This window comes from Haemaphysalis longicornis, unplaced genomic scaffold, assembly GCF_048455015.1.
Source record: "Haemaphysalis longicornis isolate Haplotype H1 unplaced genomic scaffold, Haemaphysalis longicornis Haplotype H1 scaffold_3, whole genome shotgun sequence".
Taxonomy (NCBI): Eukaryota; Metazoa; Arthropoda; class Arachnida; order Ixodida; family Ixodidae; genus Haemaphysalis; species Haemaphysalis longicornis.
The window spans coordinates 15,667,731-15,693,049 of record NW_027526335.1 but is presented as its reverse complement, the minus strand read 5'-3'; the positions used below and the strand labels follow the sequence as shown (position 1 = coordinate 15,693,049).

The following is a 25,319-nucleotide window of genomic DNA, read 5'->3' as shown; positions in this document are numbered from 1 at the left end:
CGTGGCATTCTTGGCTTTCCATGTTTTACTACCTGAATAAAAGATTCACGAAAAGTATTGTCTACGTGCCTGTTGTAATTCACCTCTAAAAAACTGAAACTAAAAAAAAAATTGTGTCGTGAATAAAGAAAAATGTAAGACTGTCACGACCTTGTACATTCATTTGGAAGTGCAAAGCACCTTGAACAAGTTTTCTCTCATGTATTATAACCCGCTCAAGCTCAGTACAATGGGAACAGAAAACTTTATAAATGGAAAAGTTTTCGAAATATTACTTTGAAATTTGTATGGTGTTATCGCAGAAGCTTTTCCAGTTGCTTTGCCAGCTTTGACCAAATCAACAAAGAAATGAGAAAGTTAATTTCGATAGCCACGTATGCGCTCGTATGAACACTGCCTCCTTTTCTTTTGTCACTTTTGTTTCTCTCCAAAATTTATCCGAACATCATCCTGTAAGTGCTTTTGCTCGTGTGGCAGCAATCTTATTCTTTGCACTCCAGGTCCTGCAGCTCTGTTTCGCCCAGAAAAACCCAAAGAACCAGAGTGAAAGCTTGGTGTGGCTGGCCAATGCTATCAAGGAATTTGGGCTGAAGTAAGTCTTCTGCGATTACCATCTACAGCTGTTGTCTTTGGCATGCTTAACATAAACTTGCATGACTAATGGTTTAGAGCTTACCGTCTTGCAGGTGATCTAAATGTACAATAATGGTAACACGGCTTTACATTCAATTGAAAGCTTTTTTTGTCTTGCTATTTAGGCGCTCAAAATGTTGTTTCTATCAATTGATTTGTCAATGGTCGCATGTTTGACGCTAAAGCTGATATTGTGGCATTTTCATACCCCTTTAACTTGTGGAGTATGCCAAGATATAATTGAGACCGGTATTTAAAGGGGCCATGCAGGCAAAACACAAGTTTGGTTCATTAAAATGATTGCCTAGTTTTAATCATACTGACACCGCTTTTAACGGTAAACTTTGCTCAAATAAGCTATATAATTGGAAGAAAAGGGAATGGCCGTGCGACTCAGTAACTCCTTTTCTGTAACAGAACCTAAAATGTCATGCACAGCCGTGCGATTGGCTGAGTAATAATAGCGATTGGCTGAGTGAGTAATAGCATCAGTTTGGTGCCGTAAAAGTGCTGGGGGCACTATAAAACACCAAATGCTTCGAATAAAACAAACTTGTATTTTGTCTGCATGGCCCCTTTAACGTGAAAGTGGTTTGTTAGCTAGGTGCAGTACTTTGGTAAGTGGGGTCATCGTGGTTTTTTGTTTTTACTTGTTTACATCATTGTAAAGTGCTTGCATCAAATTTGAAACTCGATTAATCATTTAAACATTGACAAGACTAGTGCCTTCTGGCAACCCTTCATGGCAATGTCCTTTGTGGAGCACTGTATTAGCCGCAATATCGAACAGTCTGCCCTTGGCGGCAGTGGGATGAATCACTCCTAGTGTAAATCTTGCTGCTGCATCGTCTGCTCTCTCACGTTGCGCACAACGCAGGACGTGTGCCGCGCACGAAAAAAAAAATAATATGCATTCTTCTGTGGCAGTAAGCAATTGCATAGTTGTCTCTGCTTTGCAGATTTAATCTAGGAACGCAGTCGTCAGCAGCTGCTATTAGATAACACGCTAGTTCAGTTTCATGAAACATCGTCGCTGTGGCCATCGCTTGAGGGTTGAAACGTGTTGCAAACATAGCATACCCACTTGGGGACATTGGCCAAGATTGGCCTAAGAAAACTCCAGCATGGCAACATTTGCTCGAGATGAGAAAGACACGTCACAGCATGCGCCCCTCTAATATGATGTCCAGTAATTATCATTTCCGAAAAAATGAAGGAAGCTCACACTTATAGCAACAAGGGTGGAGTATAGGTCGGTGCGGCAGCGAAGCAGCAGCAAATCTGCTGCAATCATGGGCTTAAATCGTCGGGATGGTCATCAAGATTGCATACAGCTTCACTACCTTCAAGTCTTGCGCATTAGTGTGAGCTTCCTTCATTTTTTTTTCATCGCATTTTTTTAAGAATTAGTTGCAAGAAGCAGGGAGCGGGGCTTTAAGGGGTTCTGAAACAATTTTGAACATTCTAAAAAAAGCTTGCTGTGTAGTGAGGTTCCATGGGAAAGGACATTCGAGACAAATGGTATTTTGCTTTCTTGAGAAAAGTCACAAGTACGATGCGAAGTTGGCCACCTCCCTTATTTGCTTATTTTATATCCCTGCCACCTCTTGCAATAATTGTGTCATCAATGCATTTATGCCCCACAAAGCAGAGATCAGGACTGTTAGTCAGCTTTTCTTTTTGTTGTTCTTGTGCACTTTCAATGACGCTAAGGCGCCATCCTTGCATCGTCTGCTCTTTGTCGACTCTGACACTTTTTATTAAATGGTAGTACCTGTAGTGTGCTTGCATGCTGTTGTGTTCATGTATGTTTACCCTTGTTGAAGGCTAGCTGGTCAGATGGAAGAGAAAAAAAAATGACAAAAGCTGTTGCTTGTTGCAGGGTTCCGGTAAAGGCTGTTATAGAAAGCATAAAGAAGGGACTGGCTGCGTCAAACCCTGTAAGTGGCATCCCTCTCTTTTATGTCAGTGTTACTTGGGCGTGCACGTTTTGATGCGTGGCGTTCTTTGCGAGTACCTCCCAGCCAGGAAACTGTAACGCCCTGCAGTTCCACAATAATACACTGGTCTTAAAAGACTTCTTTCAATTTTCAAGTGAACTTTGTGCAACTTGTCAGCCTTGCTGCTTTTTTTTTCCTTCTGATTATAGACATGCCATTATTCTTTCAGTTGGTCAATTAGTTCCCAAAATAATTAGGGATAATTATCCATTTTTGGTCAAACAATAGAGAAAACAGTGTTAGTCATAAAACTAATTTTTATATTTTCCAATACTATGAACCCTGGTGAATGCAATATTTGAAGCAGTTTTTTTTATGCATCGCTTGGAACTAATTTTACAGCTCGTTAGACTTCGGTGTTTGAATCAATGGCCAAAAAGGATCATGCTTTAGAGTCCGTTAAAGAAGTGCACTGAAAGTGCTTGGAAATCAAAGAAGCAGTGAAACCGCGACGGTTTTCACTGCAGACGGTGTATACAGTTCCTTGCCACTGGTGCCACCAAAGTTTACCTGGGCCAAGTGCTTGTGATGTTGTCTGGCTGCCCTAGGAAGCGATGTTTCCCTTCCTGTCTTGGTTCTTGCTCCTTGAGCATGGCTGATGGTGCAGATGCCTGTTTTGTACCTTCTAGGCACTGCATCGGCTTCTTTATTATTTTTTTTTTTTTAGTGTAGCGTGCCTTTATGAGAATGAGGGATGGAGTATAGTTTCAGGTAAGGCTGCTGTGCGAAGGTGGAAGGGTAGCCTTGTGCACCTCCCTTTGATGTGGGGCCCCGTGCGTGAGGGAGCCAGCAGTGGCAGAGGCACTGCTCCCCCCCCCCTTTTGCTGCTGCATAACGACTCTCTGCTTTCTCCCCTTGCTTGGGGTGCAGGCTGTGCGGACGGCGTCCATCACGCTGGCCGGTGTTCTGTACCTGTACATGGGCAAGACCCTGCGGACCCTGTTTGAAGGGGAGAAGGCCACTCTGGTGCAGCAGCTGGACGCAGAGCTGGCCAAGGTGACCTCCTCCGCCAAGGCTCGTCTTCGGGTAGTTTGGGTACTCGCTGCTAGAGGAAACGGCGCAGAACACTTTAGACGCGCTGCCTGTCGTCCTCGGGGATTGATGGGTCACCTCTTTCATCAATATTTTTAGTGTAAAAGGACAAGGGGATGATAGGCTGGGGCTTTGCAGAACAGCAGATGAGAAGTCGATCAGTTAACTCTTTCGGGACCGCCGGAAAAAGTTATGAAAAAGGGAGGTCTCGGTACAAATTTGTTTTTACATAAAACAAAGGCACCATCCTGCCTTAGCATATACCAAAATGCAGCTAATTATATGTTCTTTTACATACAATACCAAGTTTTACTTCAACACTGGCGATAGAACCATGAAAAAATCTGAAACTAAGAACTTCGTAAAAAAAATTACAGAAAAAGATAGAAAAAAGCGTAAATATAAAAATATTAAAGAATAAAATTATTTCAGGATATACAAAATCTAACACAATGCTTTGTTTCTTCATTGAAAAAGTTTGATGCGGCTAGGTGTAACTGGTTTTTTGTTTTGTGTGTGATCTCTTCGGCACTACGGCCATGGCTACGTCGTTGCCCAGGTACAGGCCGGGCTCTTGTCTCGGCGAAAACTTGATCCGGTTCTGCGCTGGTGGCAGGAGATCACCACCATAGGTAGTTAACACCCTAGCGAATAAATATAAACCAGCCAGAACATAGTTCGAGCACACATACCTACTCCAGAGCCAATTGAAACCGAAACCAACACCCACCTTTGAGCGCGATTTGATGTTCCAGGCTGATCGACACCCGAATCCTCACTCGAGCTGAAATCCGATCTCTAAAGCCACATTTCGACTCTTCACTGCCACTCTCATCGTTAAAATCCACAGTAGAAGGCGAAGATATGCGAGGCGAGACGAGGCGGATTTCTTATTGCGCTCGCATGAGTATGACGCCATGTTTGTTTACATTCGAAACCACTGCCCGTCAGAATAAAATATCTGACGCGTTGCCGCCTGGCGATAAAAAAAGAAACTTCACAAAAGAGAAAACTCTAGTTTTCAAACTATCTCCTAGATGTCGCTAGGTGTTCCATCGAGCGAAAATTTGTATTCTGCAGGCTCGCGAAACCATCGATCATATGTGATCGATGGCCTATGGAGCGGTCCCGAAAGAGTTAAGGTCAACAATTCCAATCAGTGAATTTCACTCAGTGACGAGTTCATCTGGCTATGATACCCGCACCACCCCCCCCCCCCCTGTGTGGTTTTCCCTCACATTACATAATAGAAGAAAAAGAAAGTCTACTTTGTGGCAGGGTACACTGCCACTTTTCGTTTTACGGCACCCCACCCATACTGTGGTGGCTTTTTGAAAGAGATATGTGCATGAGAGTTGAAATGTTAAGAAATAATATTTTCTGCATTTGTATCTGCAGATGGAGACTAATAACCCACGTCTAAAACTTAATTTAGAATAGACAGATGGCTAATAAATGATCTTGTTTAATTGTTTAAAAAGGGGCACAGAGTTTAAAAAGACGATGAAGGCAAGAACATAAACTCGAGGGTGCATAAATGCCTTTTTGGAGTAACAAATTAGTTGATTTTACACGTTTTGCTTTTGTTTCTCATGGTAATTATTATCACCAAAAGACTTTCAAGCCTCACGGGGCTCGGTCACAGCCAAAGGTGCTGTCTGGCATCGCAAATTTGCAGAGAAATGGTGCACGCCAGATTGGCAGGGCCTCTCAGGTTGCTCCTCACCGCAATTGCACGCAGTGTTTGCCCATCTGTGTGCTGAGCAGGTGTCCCTCTCCGTGTGGTGCAGTTGGAGGGCCAGAAGCCGCCAGTGCCGACTCGTGGGGTGACAGCTCCTTCCGTGTCGGAAGGTGCGGGCGATGCCGGAGGCAGCACTACGGAGGAAGCACCGGCCATCAACATGGAGGACTTGGTGCCTCGCACAAACATCAGGCAAGTTTTGGGCAGCGTTCCACAGGGTACTGAGCCAGTCGCCAGTCTCACTGGTCATCCCACATCTGCACAGTACCAATAGATGTGCATTGTGTACCGTATTTTTGCTTGTGTAACCCGCCTCTGCATATAACACGCACCACCACTTTCAGTCCATGAATGAAAAAATATATATCCCCACGTATTGCCCGCACATTTTATACAGGAAAAGCTGGAGCAAAGCAACTCCTCAAGCAACGTGGCACATTTGTTGATGAAAAACAAAAAAACAAAGAAAAAACATCCCCATATTTTGTATATTGCATTTTTTGCACGGCCTAAGCTGCAATCGGTCATTGTCACTGCTCTCACTAGAGCGATCGCTTGGGCCGCAGTCATCAGTGTCATACACAATGTCCACTGTCTTATTGAAAGTCCTTGCCATTTCATAAACCAGTGGAGCCAACCGTGGCTGGCGGGGAACTCGAGAGGTAGGCCTAGTTGTCGAGATAGCCACCTCGCTTCAACTTAGGCCCTTTCGGTCTGTCCCCAACTTCTCATTTTTTCAGTGAATTTTTCAAGCTGCGTCTCCAATTCAGCTTGGCGCCGGTTTTGGGGCCATGAAATGACCTGCAGTCTCAGTGCACAGCTTGTACGCTCTTCTTGTCCTTCCTCTACTTCCGCACGCAGGATTCATCAACATTGTATTGTCTCACCACTTCGTGGTTTGACTTCCTCTGTGATGGCCACGATTTTGAGCTTTTGCTGCCCAGTAAACGGCTACCACCGAATGGTGCTCATGGCGACTTTTAGGCTTTTGGTCCCATGTGCATACGCTGCATACGTCCGCCGAGCAAGCAGTAACCAAAGAAAATGGCGCAAGAGCGAAGATGGTCCAAGCACTTTTCTGACTTCCCATGCGGCAGCGCCACCTACACTTCTTGAATGAATGCAGAATACAATTATTATACAGCGAAGAGGTAAAAGTTAGAAACAGTTTCATCATCATCATCAGCCTGCTCAGGTCCATTGCAGGACGAAGGCCCCTCCCGTTGACCTCCAACCGCTCCTGCCCTGCGCTGCTCGAATCCACAGTTTACCCCCGAATCCCCTTATTTCATCCCTCCATCATGCTATTGGCCTTCCCGTTCTTCTCGACCCATCTCTTGGTGTCCACTCTGCTACCCTAATTGTCCACCGGTTGTCGGTTTGTCTCACTACGTGGCCAGCCCAAGTCCATTTCTTTTCTTTCTTTCTTTCTTTTTTTTTTTTTTTTGAACTGGGATATCTTCTACTCTAGTTTGTTCTCTGATTCAGATAGCTTATTCTCTGTCCCTAAGTGTTTTTCCTAACATTATTTGTTCCATGACCTGTTGAGCCGATCGAGATTTGCTTTCTAGTTGTTTGTTAAAGCGAAAAGTTTCAGCTCTGTATGTCATCACCACATTTTGCACTGGTTGTAGATTTTTCTTTCGAGTGACAGAGGTACCGTATAATGCGGAATATAGGTCGAGGCGGAATATAGGTCGACCCCCTTACCTTGTAGATGAAAAATGCAAAAAAAAAAATAATTAGGTACCAACCATTGTTTTATTGAGACTATAACTTGTTTCGTCTCAGATTACTCATTTAAAACTGTCTGAAGTATCGTCGGACGACTGCTTCTGGCTCGCTGTCGCCCACACAGCAGGTCGTCCTCGGTGCAGTCCAGGGAATTGCTTATGCAGCACTTCAACACTCGTAAGGCCATGTCATCGTGAAGCGAGCGCAAAGCATGGGACACTCGTGTGCAGACCGGAGCGACAGCCAGTCTGTGCAGGCGGTCAGCAAATATCTTGGGCTATCCATTCGTAGAGAAATCGCACGGCGCTAGCGGACAAAATTTGACCCTTTGTACAGCAGCACAGGTGCACAGAGCAGCGCCCATAAAACGAGGCCTTCCGAGCGTTGCATACCGAGAGCTGCCCCTTCAGCTAACGCCGCTAGCAACGCATCTTTTGGTGATACCGAACTGGTGCAAGGCGGACACGTCATTGGCCTTGGAAAACCCCCAACTTTTCTTTTAAATGCTGCTGTACACTGGCACCAAGTGCCTAAACTCATTTTGAGCAAGAAGAAAAATGCACGCACACATTTGCTGACAGCGAGAAAAGCAATAAAACAAAGATGGCGTCGCGTCCGATTGATGGTGGTGGCGATGGTGCCTTTGGGGTTTGGATGGGCTCGATGGGCTGCCTGGTCGCCAGATGACAACTGCCAGTGACTGGAATATAGGTCGAGGGGTGACTTTTCGGCAAATTTTTCTGTAAAAAATCTCGACCTATATTCCGCATTATACGGTAGCTTACTTTTCATTATTTGAGTGTGCTTGCTGAGTGCTCCCCAACCTATACCTATTCTGTGCCAGATTTCTCCTCGTGGTTGAAATCAGCTCTAACCATATGCACGAGGTCATTACATTCTTTTGCTTCTTCTTGCGTTTCGTTTCAAAAGCTGTCGAGTACATTTTTGGTATGCTTATTTCTCATTACTCTGGACTTGCTAATATTTATTTTTAGCCCCACGGCTGTGCTTTCTGATTGTAGTTCCTCAAGCATTGTTTGCATGTGTTCAGCAGTCTCACTCAGCAAGACTATGTCGTCCGCAAACCTCAAAGGGCTCAAGTATTCCCCGTTTATCCGTATAATTTAAGCATCTTAATAGTAGACAACATTGTGGTGGCGAACGCCACTGCCTCATTTCGAACAAAATTCAACTCGTACTTATGATCGCCATAGTATGGAACATAGTTTTCATTTTGTTTTTGAGTATTGGCACTCTCACTCCTTGCTTTTACACTGCGCTTTTCCTTTGTGGAAAACTCTAGCTGACTTCCCCAATATTTTTGCTCATGTTGCTATATTGTTGACGTCAGTGTGCAAAATGAGCGCTATCAATGGGTTAAAAGTGGCTTTCTCGCTATTACTGCTGTAGGTGCCTTGCAGCACAACGAGCATTGCTGTGAAGCTGCACCAAAGCAAATACCTCGCATATAATCCGCGCCTCATCTTTACTTGTGAAATTTTCGCATTTTTGGTACGGGTTATACAAGCGAAAATACGGTATGTTCACTGCAAACATATTGTGACAAAAAGTGCGTTCACCAGTGTTTAGGCGGAGATGCTTTTGTTTCCAGAGTTGTTTTAAGTCCTCTCAAGTTACTCCGATACCCCCTCTTCTTCTCTTGGTCTCTTTCCCTTTTTTATTGTTCATGATAAAGGTTATCTCGATTTTCTGTCTCGGCTCTCGTTTTGAAAACCCTTCCTTTTTTTGTAGCTGTTCTTTAGTCATTCGTGTTGCTTGTTTTTGGTGCATTTGCTAGATTAGCCTTAGTAGCAGCGCTGACATGGATGTTGACAGGTAATTTGTCCATTCGCGAATGACATGTCTATCGGCACTGACAGTGATAGCTAGCAAGTTTGAGAGGTGGTGAGGTCACGCTGCTGAAGGGTTTTGCCAGTAAAAAGGGGGGAACTTGCCAGTAAGCCTGTTTTTTTTTTCAATTTGCTCTGTGTATCTGAGGGTCTTCATCATAGGCTGCCTTCTGGTGGACAAGGGTTGGAGAACCTTCTTTGACGTTGAGTTCTGGTACTGCCCATGGCAGTGGGCAACTGACGGAGGCCCTCCTGTCGGAGCTGGCGGACAAGAACTGGAAGGTTCGCCACGAAGGCCTGCAGAAGTTGGCGGCCATTGTGGACCAGGCCAAGTTCATCTGCCCCGAGCTGGGGGACCTGCCCCCGGCGCTGCGAGCGCGCCTGCTGGACTCCAACAAGAACCTGGTGGGGTCGGCTCTCTTGGCCCGCTTTGTTTTCCTTGGGGGTGTTGGGCTAGACTGTTTTACACCGAGAACTGGTATGTGCATGTTTTATGGTTTGAGTTCTGCAGGCAAACCCGCTTATACCAAACTCGCAAAAAAACTCGTATCAGTTCGATATGGGGGATAATTTGATGTAAGTGTGCTAAGGAATGGGACATCATAAAAGCACATACTGTAGAAAATGTAGAGAAGGGAGAGAAATAAAGTGAAAAGGAAGGAGTGGTGGCATTTCGGAACGGCGGCTTTTGTGTAGCTTCTTTTCGCCCAATCGGGTTTGGCACATATGTATAAAAACACTTTATTGATGAAACTGCCTTATTTTACATGAAATAGCCCTGTATCTTCTGCTTGAATGACCTCGCTGCAAGCGGAAAAAGTATGCGAAAAAAGTATAGTGAGTGAAAAAAGTGGCCGCGTAAGACGTGTTCGAAACTGCGCAGTAAGGTTCCAACACGCAAGATGAAAGCAGGCACAAAAAAAAAAAAAAAAAAAAAAAAAAAAAAAAAAAAACAGAACTTCCGTTTGTGCGGTTCTAGGCAGAGGGCGTGCTAGCACTTCAAAGGCGGGAAGTTTGAACTGCGTTGAATAAACCTCTGTTCATTTCATCTAGAGAGGAGTGAGACAGGGAGGGGAAGAGCGGAAATGGTGGCAGCAGTGTGAGCGGATAACGGCGCCGCAGCCTCTCTGGCAATGCACTGCTCTGCACTTCCGACAGCTTTCATGTTTGAGTGGAACTGTTTTGATTTTTTCTTTCTTGCACCGCTGTACAGTCTACGCCCGTTACAACGGACCCTCCGAATCCGGAAAAAAACGTCCGCTGTAGCCGAAGTATGCAGTATCCGACCGGGGAGGGGTGGGGGGGGCTATGAGCCCTACAGTGGGTACTTTGACCGATATTGCATGCATAGTACATACACTTTGTTCTTTCTACACGCCTGCAGCACCTCTGCACAGTGTTCGCGCGAGGGCAAAGAATAGCGTAAACACCGTTTCCAAAACTTAGCACCGGCACTTCGAAAAGGCCTAGCGCATGTGGTCAAGCCTGTAAAGACGCAAGATGAGCTGAGCAAATAACGCAAGAAAATAACTAGGCGCAATTATAAACCAGCTATCAAACATCAGTCGTGCCCATCATTAGCTAGGCTCTTTTAAATCCCCTCACGACGAGGCAGGTTTTCCCGAAACCGTTCGTCAAACAAATCGGATCGCTGCCCGACGTTCCCTCAAGGCAGATTCCACATTTTTAGCGATTTTATTCTGGTCATTGAAACAGATGTAATGAAATAGTCTGATGAGAGTCAGCTGTAAAATCGAAAGTTAGACCAGTTGGACTGCGCACGGTTACCGGCAGATTGCACACAATGGATGGGGAACAGCCCCTACTTGAGGCATTTCTTACCTTTTTCACCGAACGGAACGGGAACGATGCATGCGTGGGAATAATAAAAGCCGAACTTCACTGAACCCGAGTTTTTTATTACATAAAAAAACTGACGAGGGCAGACTCGCCTCCGAGTGCGCCACTTCGAGTATTCGATTGCCCTGTTTTCAATCTCACCGGAGTCGCGTTTATCGGCAGCGGCCTTGTTCTTGACGGTACAGCGGATACTGTGCTAGACAGGCCTGTACTTCTGGCGATGTCAGCCTGTTTTTCCTGGTGTTCAACAGCGTTAATTACGCTTAATTTATCCGACAGTGAAATCAGCTACCCTGCCGCTCATGCCGCTGGTCGCACAAAAAAAAAAAAGCCACTGGCTTGGCTTGGCTGCGCCAACGACCCGGCTGCCAGCAATGTTGCCAGACATAATAGTTTTCTTGCCAAAATAAACGAAAAAGCACACCGGGCGCCGGCCCCGCGGAAGTCCGCTATAAACGTTCAGTCGAAACAATTTTCGCCTAAAATTTAGTCTGTTGTAGCCGATAGTCTGCTCTAGCCGGGTCCGTTGTGAGCGGAGTGGACTCCATTTAAAATGCATGGGTACCAGACAAACCAACAGAAATGGTCTGTTGTAACCGAAAGTCTGTTGTTGCCGGATCCGCTGTAACGAGCGTAGACTGTATTATTGTATGTTTCGAAAGGAGCCGAACGAAGTGTAGTTGTGAATTGCAGCATTTTGTGTAGGAGGGATGGGAACTTTCCAACTCGCCTTGTGCTTTTACCTTTCAGGCAATCCAAGCCCTAAGCATATGCCAGAGCCTGGGTGCTGCCCTGGGTCCTCATTGTGGGCATTACGTTCGTGTCCTTGCACCGGGCTTGTTTGTTGCACTGGGTGATAGCAAGGTAAGCTAGTCATGCCCACTGGGCAGTTGCTCTAGTATTTTATTTTCGGGTAGAGAGAGCAAGGTTGCCACTGGTTACTTTTTGTCACCAGTGTCTAGTTCATACTAGGTAAAGTGCAGTCAACTTATAAGAAACCTGATTGTCATAAGTTCATTATATTCACAGTTCTGAATTGCCCAATCATTTTTAGTTTTGTTTAGGTTGCCATTCACCTGTGTAGTTTTGTCTTGCTGGCTGCTATCGATTCAATTGGCAGAAGGGAGACTGTGCAATCCCATGCATTACGCTTGACGCTTCGCGTGCGGGGAAGGCCATTCCTACTGGCAGCACTGAAAGCCTGCCACGATCAGGCATACCCGAACTGCACTCTCAAAATATGCTGCTGTTGCCTTGGTGCATGCTGTGACAATCGCACTATGCCCATTCGTTGTAGCAGAGCCTTCATTACAACTGCAGCCGTTGTAAGTGGGCTAGGCTGGACTAGGAAGCTCCAGCGGACAGCTATGTTGACTTTATTCGAATATGTCTTTGCAGGTTTTCTTGTGCTAAAAAAAAAGAAGATATATCACAGCCACGTGCGGTTCTTGCACTAGTATGTTCGTCGTGGGTGACGTTGCAACGCATCTGCAATCCCCTTTTCCTCTTTGCCAGAACACGGTGCGTGCAGCTGCTTTGTCCTGCCTGAACGAGTGGGCTTCGCATGCCAGCCTCGGAACCTTTTTCGAGAATGAGATGCTCAAGGACGCACTGAAAGCGGAGAACCCCCTTCTCCGAGCAGAGGTGGGCTTCTGTTTCTTGTGATTGGTCTGAAAGAACCTCCAGTGGGTCATCAGACCCTGCTTTGTGAAATAGCTAACTGAAACTGTGTCCTTCACAATTCAGCATAAGTATGCATAGAAAGCTGATTATTCGTTCACAAAAGCCCCGACCTTGTGGCATAGCTCATTATTTAGCCTACAGGAATGTGGAGGAGCTAGTTCATGCACCCGCAACACCTTTTGTAAAAGAAACTGCATGGAGTCGAGCCCACTTATAACAATAGCATTTATCAATATATCAGTTATAAAGATGAACAACTGACATCATCCACTGTTGTATGCTTTCTATGGTAAAATAAGCTGCTTATTACAACGCTCCAGTGCTGCAATATCGGATGTAATGATTGAATCCTGTTACAGCGTGCACCGAAAATGCGAGCTGCCACCGGCTCTCCTCACTGACTGCACCGACGGTATGCGCCGCGAGCCGCGATGCACCTTGCATCCTTTCACCCCTCAGAAAATGAGTTGACTGTGCCGCTTACGAGGGAGCGAGGAAAAAAGGGGAAAAGTTTTCTTTCCGAATCCCCCTCCCGGCTGCATGTTCCTAAACACTTAGCTGCACAGCCCAAGCACGTGACGTGTGACGTCGCTGTGCGCTCTGTTCTGTTGAGTGCCTGCTAAAAGGAGCCCATCATTCGGGCCTTGTGGTCTTGACGTAGGGTTCTGAGTACTGGTGCTGGCGGCTTTTGTTTTCTAAACTTAAGTTGTTGTTTTTTTTAAACTCAATTCTACGTGTTATTCTTGTTAATAATGGTGATTTGGTATGTTTTAGACCGCTTAATGTCGGGGGGGCAGCCTCTGACCACATTTAATTACCGTATTACCGAATTTTCTTGGGGGAAAAAAAAGGTGAGTTCATTACGCAAGTAAGTACAGTTCTCTAAACAGTGAAACATAGCCGGTTTCGAAACAGGAGTTTCAAAAAAATTGATATCATTCTATTTTATTTCCCAGGCAGCCCAGAATCTTGCGGAGATATTTCAAAAATGGCCCGTGCTAATTGCACTTATTGATTGCCTTGGAGCTATGTCAGGGGCATGATGGGGCATGGAAAGTATGTGTTAGAGGGGCCGTAAAGATAAAAAAAATAACTTTAATCTGAAAAACTACACTCTGGTGACTCACTCTCTTCTGTCCTTAAGGGGGCAGACTGGTCTTAGAGCTATATTTTTTATTTACCAACCAATTTTAATGAAACTGCACTGTGTTATAGAGTTTTTTGTGCTGATTTCAAATCTCCTATTAGATTTTTTGTAAGCTGATTATATTTTGAGTTAATTAATGATTAATTGCCATTATTTTGGGACACAGTTACAAAATAACCACTCCATTCAGAATGGCAATTACCACGTGGCTAGGCAGACAAATGACTAAAGAATACAACATAGGAATAACTTTTTTGATTTAACTATTTTTGGTCGTTTTACAACACAGGGAACTTCGCTTCTCCCGCACTCTGCCAGAAATGGCTTGCAGGTGGTGCCAATTGAACACAATAATAATTTTCCAAAGCCTCCATTTAAAAAATTTGTTTCCTATATTGTATTCTCCACACATTTTGGTATCAGAAGCAAAAAGAATTAAAGTTGTACCTGCTCTGGGTGCCAAGATATCTGAGGATGAAATGCTAGCTTTGCATTGCAAGAAAAGTGCCGTTTCACCATCGAATTCTGCGCTAACTGAGCTGTAGAGTGCACTTTAAAATGCTATTATAATATAATAACAACAAAATATGATGCCTTTTGATGAGGAAATTTACAGACTGTTAAAAAAATGGCCGTGAAGGCCAAAAATTCCATTTTTGAGAAAACGCTTTTTTTGACCGTTTTTCGGCCCCAAAGACCCAACTGCCCCCTTAAAGGAGTTCTGACACCAAATTTTGACGCCTAAAAAATGATATAATTGGCTTCAGTAGTTTGTACAGATGCCTCACAGAAATTTTTGCAGCGATCCGAGGGCGTATTCGCATCAAAAATCGATTTTGATTGTACCGGCCGCGAGCTTCCACAAATCGGCAGCACTAGCGAAATCGCTTTCGGCGTGACGGCGTGTCTGGCCGGTTCAGGGTGACATCATATAGTCCTTTTCGGAACTGGAAACGATAGCCTGCGCTGCTGTTGGTGGTATTCGTTTGGGCAGGAGACGAGGGTGTACCTCTACGAGCAATGCTTGTAAACTTTGTGCACTTTGCGTGTTCAACGTCTTTGCTCTTCAGTTCGTGGCCGGCGCATGGTGTTCCCATGCACTGGTGCCGAAAACTGCGTGGTGTCTTATCTGAGCGGCCTGTGCGCGTCGCCGAGCTCGCCCAAGTTGTGCTATGGCAAGCTCGCAGAATGCAAAGTACTACTCAGTGGAAGCCTGTCCGAGGAAATCGGCGACGACGCCAAGATGCATTATTTTCCACGCGACGACATGCAGCGCAAAATGGGGACTGAGTTCGTGCGCGGTGGTGGCCACAAGAACTGTCGCCCAAGCCAGCGGGCTCGGCGTTGCTCGGGTCAGCTTGGGTGTTGAAAACTTTAGGCTTAATATCGTGGCGAATATTTGATCGCCACTATCTGTACAACTGCGAATGACCATCCCTTACACGACTTTTCACCACACTATCATCCGCTTTTTTGCATGTGGAGCTTTATTTTGGCGATAATTGCCGTTTGAGCGATCGGTGAACAAGACATCTGCCGCGGCCTGTTTTGATTCTACCGCGCAGGTGGCGCCATCTTTCGGCCGCTCGCCGCACCGCTGTGCCGGCAGTACTGGGTCGGAGCGCCGAACCTCCGCTGCCGGTCAGCGTAGGCTTATCATCGCGGCAAATATATGAACGCCGCTTTTAAATTCAGCGCTGATAACAACCCCTAGCACAATTTTTCACCACACTAACATCTACTTTCTCACATGTGGAACTTCTTTTACGCGATCAGATTGATTAGAAGAGTGGCAACAAGCTGTTGCTATCACGATCTGTGCCAGTTCGAGCCGCAGTGATATTAAAAAACGGACGACGGTGAAGACGTTGCCGGCCTAATCGCCTGGCCAAATAAAAGTTCTGTCTGTCTGTCGGGTGGTAGCGACTCATCCGAGTCTGATGATTCAGACATGTCGACTGCGCGAGCGAGTGCGGACCATGTGCAATCGTAGCAGGTGTCACGGAAACCATGACGTCAGATTCGCCGTCCTGCATTTGAGCGGCTGTTTGGCGCACGACGACCGAATTTGAAACTGATCAGAATAAATGCGTTATAATTAAATCTACGCTGGCGGCTGACTGCTTTTGGTTCGATTTTTGTAATTACTGGACCACTAGGTATTATTTACAGCATAAAAACCGAAAGCGAGAAACTTAGTGTCAGTACTCCTTTAAAGTATGTTGTTTTCAGGAAAGAGAGAGTGAAAAAATTGAAACTTAATTTCGCACTGCACAACATCAGTAGTTACGTGATAGGGGAATACTAAAAACGGTTACCAGCGGGTTAACTGCACGTTGCAATTCAACAAGGTACGTACCATCGAATGGAACTATTAGCACCACATCATTTGTAGTAGGTGTTGATTGGTTCTGCTTCTAACATACCTGAGTTGCCTGCACCACAACATGAAAATAAGAAAGTGAAACAAAACATGAAACTGTTCCTTTTTTGGTGTTTAGCAGATCTAATTTCCAACTGTGTTTTTGTTCCGTGTTTACAGTAAAAGAATGCACTGCGGCAACCAGCTTGTACCTAGAAGTGCTCTTGTTAACTCTCTCGTCCTCTTCTTTCCTCTCGCCTTTCTTTTTTTTTAAATTTTTCTCGACAGCCCTAAAGAAGCCTTGGTGGCATCCTGTCTCTGCATGACCTGTGCTCGGTCATGCATGAGCCCACTCTTTTTCCCACTTTACCCTTGGCCATTGAGTTGCGACTTTGGCTGTGTAGACCGCGAGAGAACACAGCGTGGCGGGTGTCCTTGTCAACAAATTTTGCTCGGCCTTCCTGGCAGCCCGACTGTCGTGAAAATGAAAGCAGCGAAACCCCAGCGTGTCGGTGAGGTGTTGTTGAAGGTGTGTTCCAGAGAGTCAGGATGATGTCAGTGTAGAAACGAGAGGAGGCCACTTGTCGTCCGTGTGTGCGAGGCCCAACCCTCCTCCTCCTGCCCTGTGCAGCTGTTTGGCTGGCTAGCGGAGCGGCTGGGTGCGGTGGGCCACCCCGAGGGCCCGCGGGGGGGCGTGCCCGTGGCGGAGCTGGCGTCGTGCCTGCCCCAGCTGTACCAGTGCCTGGAGGACCGAAGCGGGGAGGTGCGCAAGAAGGCCCAGGACCTGCTGCTGCCCTGCATGCTGCACCTGGGATACGAGTCCATGGCCCGGGCCACCTCCAAGCTCAAGGCCTCCTCCAAGACCCTGGTCATGGCACAGCTCGACAAGGTCCCTCCCTCTCCGCCCTCTCTCTGGGCAACAGGCAGTGGTGTTGTGTGGGGCTGAGTAGCATGGCGGGGGATCGTCAAGGCAGTTCTTCTGGTTAAACATCTGGTCAGTGAACGGCTCAAGACCCACTTAGTAACTGTGCCCTGCCATGTTGTTGGCTACTCGACCAAGTACCAGCGTAAAGAAGCGAGCCGTGCGTGCATTCATGCCCAGCTGTGACGGCAGTTGTTTGCTTCAGTGGTAAAAGCAGTCTTTGTGTGTACAGTCTTTCAGCCTGTGGGTGGTGGTCATTTGTTCAGTCTTTCAGTGTATGGGCAGCCTTGATGTGACTGAGAAAGCTTGCAATTGAATTAGCCAAGAAAATTTAGTAACTTGGCATATTTATGGGGCAAGTGGAAGGCACGTCTGCGCGAGTGGTTGGTGTCAACGTGGCATTGCTGCGCATCCCCCCCTCCCCCCCAGGTTCGGCCGCAGCTGCCAGCCAAGGTGCCCCCTCAGGGCAAGGCCACCATTCTCCGGGGGGGTGGTGGCAGCCACCCCCAGGCGGCACCGGCCGCACCCATGGCTGTCCCATCATCGCAACCCAGCCACCCGGACACGACACCCGAAGACGAGCAGGGGGCCAGTGGGGGGGGCAGTGCTGGAGGGCGCCTCCTCAAGAGCAGCTCCCGGGGCAAGGCAAGTGGGGGCATGCCTGCAAAAACGCGCATCTGCTGCCACCACTGCTGGTCATGGGGCCAGGCAGGGCCAGTGGTCTTTGTTCTGTTCCTCTGCTTAGCGGTTTCATATGAACTGGGGGACCACGGTCCCACTCATAATTTTTTTTCCCGGCATTAGTGATGATTGTGATGAAGCCTGGACATACGTGTGTACGTATGGACAAGTTTTCTGACCGTCCTATTGGGGCTCTACTTTGATTCGTACTGTCAGACTGTCCATAGGCACACATGTGAAAGCGGATGATAGATTGCTTCTTAAGGAGTCGAGTGAGTCTGGGACTGATAATCGGAGAGCCCCAGTGTATGAGAGCATGAAATACCTGGCAAACCAGAACTACTACTAGTAGTAGTAGCATTTGTGGGCTTGGTGTGGGGGTGGGGGAGGCCTTTCCTGCGAGGGGAGCAACTTATTTTGCATCTTCTTTCTCAGTGCTGACCTTCCAGAAACGGGTAGTTAGGTTGAGATAATATCAGGGTGTCAAACCGGAACCGAACGGAAAACCGGAACTGAACCTTGAGCACGCTGAACCCGAACTGGAACTGGAACTGAACCGAAAAAAAAATAACGGTTACCGGTTCATGCCGAAACAATTCGACCCTCCGTCGTTGATATTGCACAGTCAGTGCAATTCAGACCTTTTTTCTTTCATGTACCATCAACTTCGTACCCACTCGCGCACTTTTCCCTCCAGACAATTGAACACTATCACGCTCTATGTAACAGGGGAAATGAGTGTGCACCAATGTAGCAATGATCTGTTGCTGCTGGAAGCGAGAGCATAGTGCACCGCCACGGTGGCTCAGTGGCTAAGGCGTTGGGCTGCTGAGCACGAGGTCGCAGGTTCAATTCTCGGCCGCGGCGGCCGCTTTTTTGATGGAGGCGAAAAGCAAAAACGCCCGTGTGTACGAGATTTCGGCGCACGTTAAAGATCTCCAGGTGGTCAAAATTAATCCAGAGCCCTTCACTACGGCGCGCCTCATCGCCTGCGTTGCATCGGCGCGTTAAACCCTACAGTCAATCGAGAGCATAGTGCAAGCTGACCAAACGAAATGTCATTCTCGGCAGCTTGCAGGGGATATAAAACGACTTTGCCCTTCCCTAGCTGCGACTTTATTGGAGCAATTGGGCTACAGGAGTGCTCTACTGCGCAACAGAGAAAGCCCACACCCGATGTGTGCAAACTTTTTGCATTTCATAATTTGTTTAAAAGGTCCGACACCTGCAAATTGTTAATACTTGACAAGTGTGACCGCAGGATCTGCTCAGTGGCTAAGCCATTTGCTGCTGACCCCAAGTGGCCTTGATTTCCCTTCCCCACGACCATTTTTCTGAAGTACAGTCTACGCTCATTACAACGGATCCGGCAACAACGGACTTTCGGTTACAACAGACCATTTCTGTTGGTTTGTCTGGTCCCCATGCATTTTAAATGGAGTCCACTCCGCTCACAACGGACCCGGCTAGAGCAGACTATCGGCTACAGCAGACTAAATTTTAGGCGAAAATTGTTTCGACTGAACGTTTATAGCGGACTTCCACGGGGCCGGCACCCGATGTGCTTTTTCTTTGTTTATTTTGGCAAGAAAACTATTATGTCTGGCAGCATTGCTGGCAGCCGGGTCGTTGGCGCAGCCAAGCCAAGCCAGTTCCAGTGGCTTTTTTTTTTTTGTGCGACCAGCGGCATGAGTGGCAGGGTAGCTGATTTCACTGTTGGATAAATTAAGCGTAATTAACGCTGTTGAACAAGGGGGAAAACAGGCTGACATCACCAGAAGTACAGGCCTGTCTAAGCAGACAGTCCGCTCTACCGTCAAGAACAAGGCCACTGCCAATAAACGCGACTCCGGTGAGATTGAAAACAGGGCTATCGAATACTCGAAGTGGTGCACGCGAGGCGAGTCTGCCCTCGTCAGTTCTTTTATGTAATAAAAAACTCGGGTTCAGTGAAGTTCGGCTTTTATTATTCCCACGCATGCATCGTTCCCGTTCTGTTCGGTGAAAAAGGTAAGAAATGCCTCAAGTAAGGGTGTTCCCCATCCATTGTGTGCAATCTGCCGCTAACCGTGCGCAGTTCAACTGGTCTATCTTTCGATTTTACAGCTGTCCGTCATCAGAATATTTCATTACAGCTGTTTCAATGACCAGAATAAAATCGCTAAAAATGTGGAAGCTGCCTTGAGGGAACGTCAGGCAGCGATCCGATTTGTTAGACGGTTTCGGGAAAACCTGCCTCGTCGTGAGAGGATTTAAAAGAGCCTAGCTAATGCTGATGGGCACGACTGATGTTTTATAGCTGGTTTATAATTGCACCTAGTTATATTCTTGCTTTATTTTCTCAGCTTATCTTGTGTCTTTACACGCTTGATCGCATGCGCTAGGCCTGTGCTAAGCTTTGGAAACGGTGTTTACGAGATTCTTTGCCCTCGCGCGAACACTGTTCTTTCTACACGCCTGCAGCACCTCTGCACAAAGTCTATGTACTATGCATGCAATATCGGTCAAAGTACCCACTGTAGTGCTCATAGCCCCCCCCCCCCCTCTCCCCCGTCGGATACTGCATACTTCGGCTACAGCGGACGTTTTTTTTTCAGATTCAAAGGGTCCGTTGTAACGGGCGTAGACTGTAGATGGAAATCGAAACCGTCCGTGTATCGAGATTTTGATCCACGTTTAGTATCACCAGCTGGTTAAAATAAGTCTGCCAGCCTGCAACATAAGCTGCGCCTTGGAGCAGAGATATAGCACGGAGCATCAAATGCGCCAGGTTTTTTAAATGTGTTTACACGGAAAACAGCAAAATAGAAAAGGCGAACCATGTTGTTTTAAAATATTACGCAAAAAGTTGTAAAACTGAGTAAAAAAAAAAAGCACCAAAACGTGGATATTGCTCCATACTTTTCTTTGTCCTGCCTTTCACAACCAAATGTGTCATCAATGCAAAGGAAGTGAGTTCCGTGGTCAGTTTTTGAGGACAGTACAGTGTACAAGTTCTGTTTTTTGCAGATACAAATAACAATGTCAGGGAAAACTGTTAAGGTGCGCACTTAACCCCTTGGCAAGAAACTGCAGCCCTCGACCTTGTCTTGGAAACAGAATCAGTAATAAAGCAGATGACATGTGCAGATAGGCAGGCCGGTACCTAGCACTGCCCCAATCGCCCAGGGATTGTCTTTTGTTCTTGTTGTACAGTTTTGTCTTTTAGATCTGCTTTTTCTCCAAGGTGCACTTGTACTGACTGCCCAACTCGCTACATTACTTCTACTGCTACAGTCGAATCCCGCTACAACGAAATTGACGGGACGTGCAAAAAATTTCGTTGAAGTGAAAATTCATTGACGCGAAATCTACCCCAGCACAGCACGGAAGGGCAAAAAAAATAGCTCCGGATATTTCCGCATCATTGGCAGAATAATACAATGTTTAGAAAAAGGAGTGACGCGCAGTAACGTCGTGTTTATTCAGATAACAAACATACCAATGGTGATCTTTTTTTACCAGCACACAGAGTGCGATACTGAGAAGGGGGAGAGGTGAAGAAATGAAGAAATGCAGGCGCAAAGCGTATTGCTGTATGACAAGGCGTTTCCACCGAGCTGATTATTTGTAGATAGCTGCTAGGTGGTTGGAAGCCCCCCTCTCGCTTGTGGCAGGAACAGCGCCGTTATCTTATCCTCTGACTAGGCACGGCAGCAACTGACCTTGGCAGGCAAGCAGCCTGCCAAGATAGGATGACGCGGGTTCAAAACTAAACACGAAAACATTTTTTACGCTTTTGAATTTGAAAAATTGTAGACGGGAAAACTGCAAGGACAGCTGCTCGTAACACATACATGACGGCGCTGCGCCAGCAACAGAACATTAGCGCGATTTCAACCGGATACGGATTGGCTATAGCTCTGGCTTGGCGAACCTGGCTTGCGCCTCATGTAAAGACGGCCCGCCGTATCGTTATCACCATCACACAATGGTGTCTACCTACGAGTTTGTTTTTGTTTTGGGTGGCAGTGCGGGCCACGTGTGGGCGCACCGGTGCGCGCATGTTTTCGGTGAAACTAAGCATCCTTAATATATAAAAAAGTTAGATAGCTGGCGCTATGCTTATTTTATTGTAAAACAATTGTTCAAACCCAGCCCAAATCATCGAAAATTTCGTTGAAGCGAAAGCTAGCCAGACAAATGGTTTGTTGTGACGAGGACTTTGTTGCATTGACTACTATGGCTAGCTGACGGGGGAATTGGAAATATTTCGTTGAAGCGGACTTCGTTCTAGTGGTACTGCTGTGGACTAATTTGAGAACATCTACCCAAAAAAGTCCCATCTCATGCTCTGCAATTTTCCTTTCATTTTGTAACAGCATAATCTGTTAAAAGATTCCGCAATGTACACACAGAACGATGGCCCTGGGTCAGGCTAACAAATTATTCAACGTGACCAAATACCGTATTTACCCGATTCTAACGCGCCCCCGATTCTAATGCGCACCCGATTTTCCTGGCAAAAAACCGAAAAAACTTGCACCTCTGATTGTAACGCGCACAGGACTTTGTGACCCAGACAAACGAATGCGAGAGAAATGGACGATTTATTTCCCGAAGTACCGTATAATGCGGAATATAGGTCGAGATTTTTTACAGAAAAATATGCCGAAAAGTCACCCCTCGACCTATATTGCAGTCACTGGCAGTTGTCATCTGGCGACTGGGCAGCCCATCGAGCCCATCCAAACCCCAAAGGCACCATCGCCACCACCATCAATCGGATGCGACGCCATCTTTGTTTTGTTGCTTCTCTCGCTGTCGGCGAATGTGTGCGTGCTATTTTTCAAAATGAGTTCAGGCACTTGGTGCCGGTTTACAGCAGCATTTAAAAGAAAAGTTGGGGGTTTTCCAAGGCCAATGACGTGTCCGCCTTGTGCCAGTTCGGTATCGCCAAAAGACGTGTTGCTAGCTGCGTTAGCTGAAGGGGTGGCTCTCGGTATGCAACGATCGGAAGACCTCGTTTCATGGGCGCTGCTCTGTGCACCTGTGCTGCTGTACAAAGGGGCAAATTTTGTCCGCTAGCGTCGTGCAATGTCTCTACAAATGGATACCCCAAGATGTTTGCTGACCGCCTGCACAGACTGGCTGTCGCTACGGACTGCACGCAAGTGTCCCATGCTTTGCGCTCGCTTGACGATGACATGGTCTTGCGAGTGTTTAAGAAGTGCTGCATAAGCAATTCCCTGGACTGCACCGAGGACGACCTGCTGTGTGGGCGACAACGAGCCAGAAGCAGTCGTCCGACGATACTTCAGACAGTTTTAAATGAGTAATCTGAGACGAAACAAGTTATAGTCTCAATAAAACAAGGGTTGGTGCGTAATTATCTTTTTTGCATTTTTCGGCTACAAGGTAAGGGGGTCGACCTATATTCCGCCTCGTCCTATTTTCCGCATTATATGGTAATCTCTCTCATCTCACTCCTCGTCGCACTCCGCTGACCACAACATCTCGTCCTCGGTGCCTTCAATTGCGTTCGCGTTTTGAACGCGTGGGAGCCGCTGCTGCCATTGTTGTTATCAAGTGCTGTTATCGAGCGATTTGACGATTTGTGTGAACGTCGATAGAAAAGCCTAGACGTCTAGGCTTGCTGCGTCCGGAAAATCGTTGCTAGAAGCTTTGGCGCCATCTTGAGATGATGATGGCGATGGGTGGGACGAAATTTCTGCTGTTTCGGCAGTTTCGGTTTTGTATCCGATTCTAACGCGCATGCGATTTTTCGGCCTATTTTTTTCGGGAAAAAAAGTGCGCGTTAGAATCGGGTAAATACGGTAATCTAATTCATTGGTAGTATTTATGTGCCTGTTGTAGGATTTTTCTGTTTTGTTACAAATATAAAAAAGTGCGCCATTGGTATGAAGCGCTGGTATTTGAACGCGCCAGTACACAGGCCCAAATTTAAGGCTTCAAGGTTAGTGTGATAGGCGATTCCATAGCGACGATTGCGATTTCAACAAAAAAGGAAAGGGCAGAAAATATATCCCACCGTCATATCTCTTCGCGGTGGCCTTATGAATAGTCGCTAGGACAACAAAGTCTGGGCGAGAAAGTAGGTGGTAAATCGTCGCCAATTCATGTTTTTCTAATATCTCGTAATTGTTTAAAGTTTGCTTTGCAATTGCGCCACTGCCCTTGGGGGACAGCAGCATTTTGAATTATTGTTTGTATTTTGATTTGACTGTCATTTTAAACTACTAAATGCTTTTCCTAATTTGTGATAATACGACTCATCGAACCGGTTCGCGAACCGGTTTGATACGTGATTTTGTCGAACCTGAACTGAACCGGAACGAAATGATTTCGCCTGAACCAGAACCTTAACCGAACCGGTATTTTTTTTTTTTCGGTTCGACGCACTGGATAATATAAATCTGCTTGTGAAGGTGCTCTGAACATGTTTATCCTGACCTGCCATAGTTGGTCCAGTGTTCTGGCATCCTGATGCTAGGCATTGGATTGGGGTCTTGATCTCTAGCTGGGCTGCACAGTTGCCAATCGCTATTTTATCGTTTGAACACTGTAAAGAATTAGTCAAGTGTTCTTTATTTAATTTTATTTTTTACTGCCTATAGTATGCCAGAGCTTTGCCATTGCAAGGGATATGTAGTTCCCAAGACTCTTCACAAAGCTAGGACTTTGAAATGCCATCACAGAGAAGTGTCATGTCATCTTCCCTCTCCCGTGAAATAGATGCCCTTGAAGCCTGGGGCTGCTACCAAGTCGACACGAAAAGAGGAGGAGGTGGATTTGACGCCTCTGCTAGTGGCCAACAATTTGAAGGAGCAGCGAATCGCCTTCGAGAGAGCCCTGAAGGCAAGTGCTGTCTGAAGCTTCCTTGTGGAGAGCTCTCTGCAAATGCCTCAGTTATCCTACGCACCTGAACAACCTGCACCGTAGAAACTGTCTTCTGACAAACGTTGGAGACAGAGCGCAGCATCTTCAGACAAAGCACTGTTATTTCAGCTTATTGAGGGGCAAAACTTTGTGCCTGGCCACTTTGCTACCTCTTTCTACATCGGAAGTAGGACCAGTGCAGACTGGTCTTCTACTCGTAAGCAGGGCCCTTCGTCTCATCTTGCCAAGCCTGCTATGTAGTTCTCCATAGCGTGTAGTTCTCAGTGATGCAGTGTTCCGTGCGGGTGCGTTGAAGACCTCCTCGCCTTGCTCCCCCCGTTGGCAGCTGCTCAAGTGGAACTTCAGCAGCCCGCGGGAGGAGTTCTACCAGCAGCTCAGGGAGCAGATGGTGGTGGCTGGCTGGGCACCCCTGCTGGTGGCCCACTGCTTCAGCACCGACTTCAAGATGCACATCCGGGCCATCGACCTGCTCCTGGAGTTCCTGGGCGCTGGTCCGGCCGGGGTGGAGGCGACCGTGGCCAATGTGGACCTGGTGCTCAAGTGGCTCACGCTGCGCTTCTTCGACACCAACCCCAGCGTGCTGCTGCGGGCCCTGGAGTACCTGCAGGCGCTCTTCCCCGCCCTGCACCAGGCCGGCTACAGGATGCACGACTTCGAGGCGGCCTCCTTCCTCCCCTACCTCATCATCAAGGTAGCTTAAAAAGGGCGGGAGAACATGGTGTGGGCGGCGGTTGTGGTCCCTCACGCTGACCATTAACTGCTGCCGCTCTTTCT

General features: G+C 46.9%; 1 protein-coding gene across 1 annotated transcript in view; it reads left to right on the top strand.

Moving 5' to 3' along the window:
• The window catches only part of Msps (msps cytoskeleton-associated protein 5), an 88,315-nt gene that overhangs the window by 19,309 nt on the left and 43,687 nt on the right, over positions 1-25,319 (top strand). The window contains exons 7-17 of the mRNA XM_077702416.1: positions 501-592; positions 2,516-2,573; positions 3,504-3,629; positions 5,456-5,598; positions 9,221-9,395; positions 11,601-11,714; positions 12,366-12,494; positions 16,674-16,931; positions 17,394-17,609; positions 24,381-24,503; positions 24,871-25,236. Coding sequence (XP_077558542.1) covers positions 501-592; positions 2,516-2,573; positions 3,504-3,629; positions 5,456-5,598; positions 9,221-9,395; positions 11,601-11,714; positions 12,366-12,494; positions 16,674-16,931; positions 17,394-17,609; positions 24,381-24,503; positions 24,871-25,236 — 1,800 coding nt within the window. The remainder of the gene's footprint in view (positions 1-500; positions 593-2,515; positions 2,574-3,503; positions 3,630-5,455; positions 5,599-9,220; positions 9,396-11,600; positions 11,715-12,365; positions 12,495-16,673; positions 16,932-17,393; positions 17,610-24,380; positions 24,504-24,870; positions 25,237-25,319) is intronic.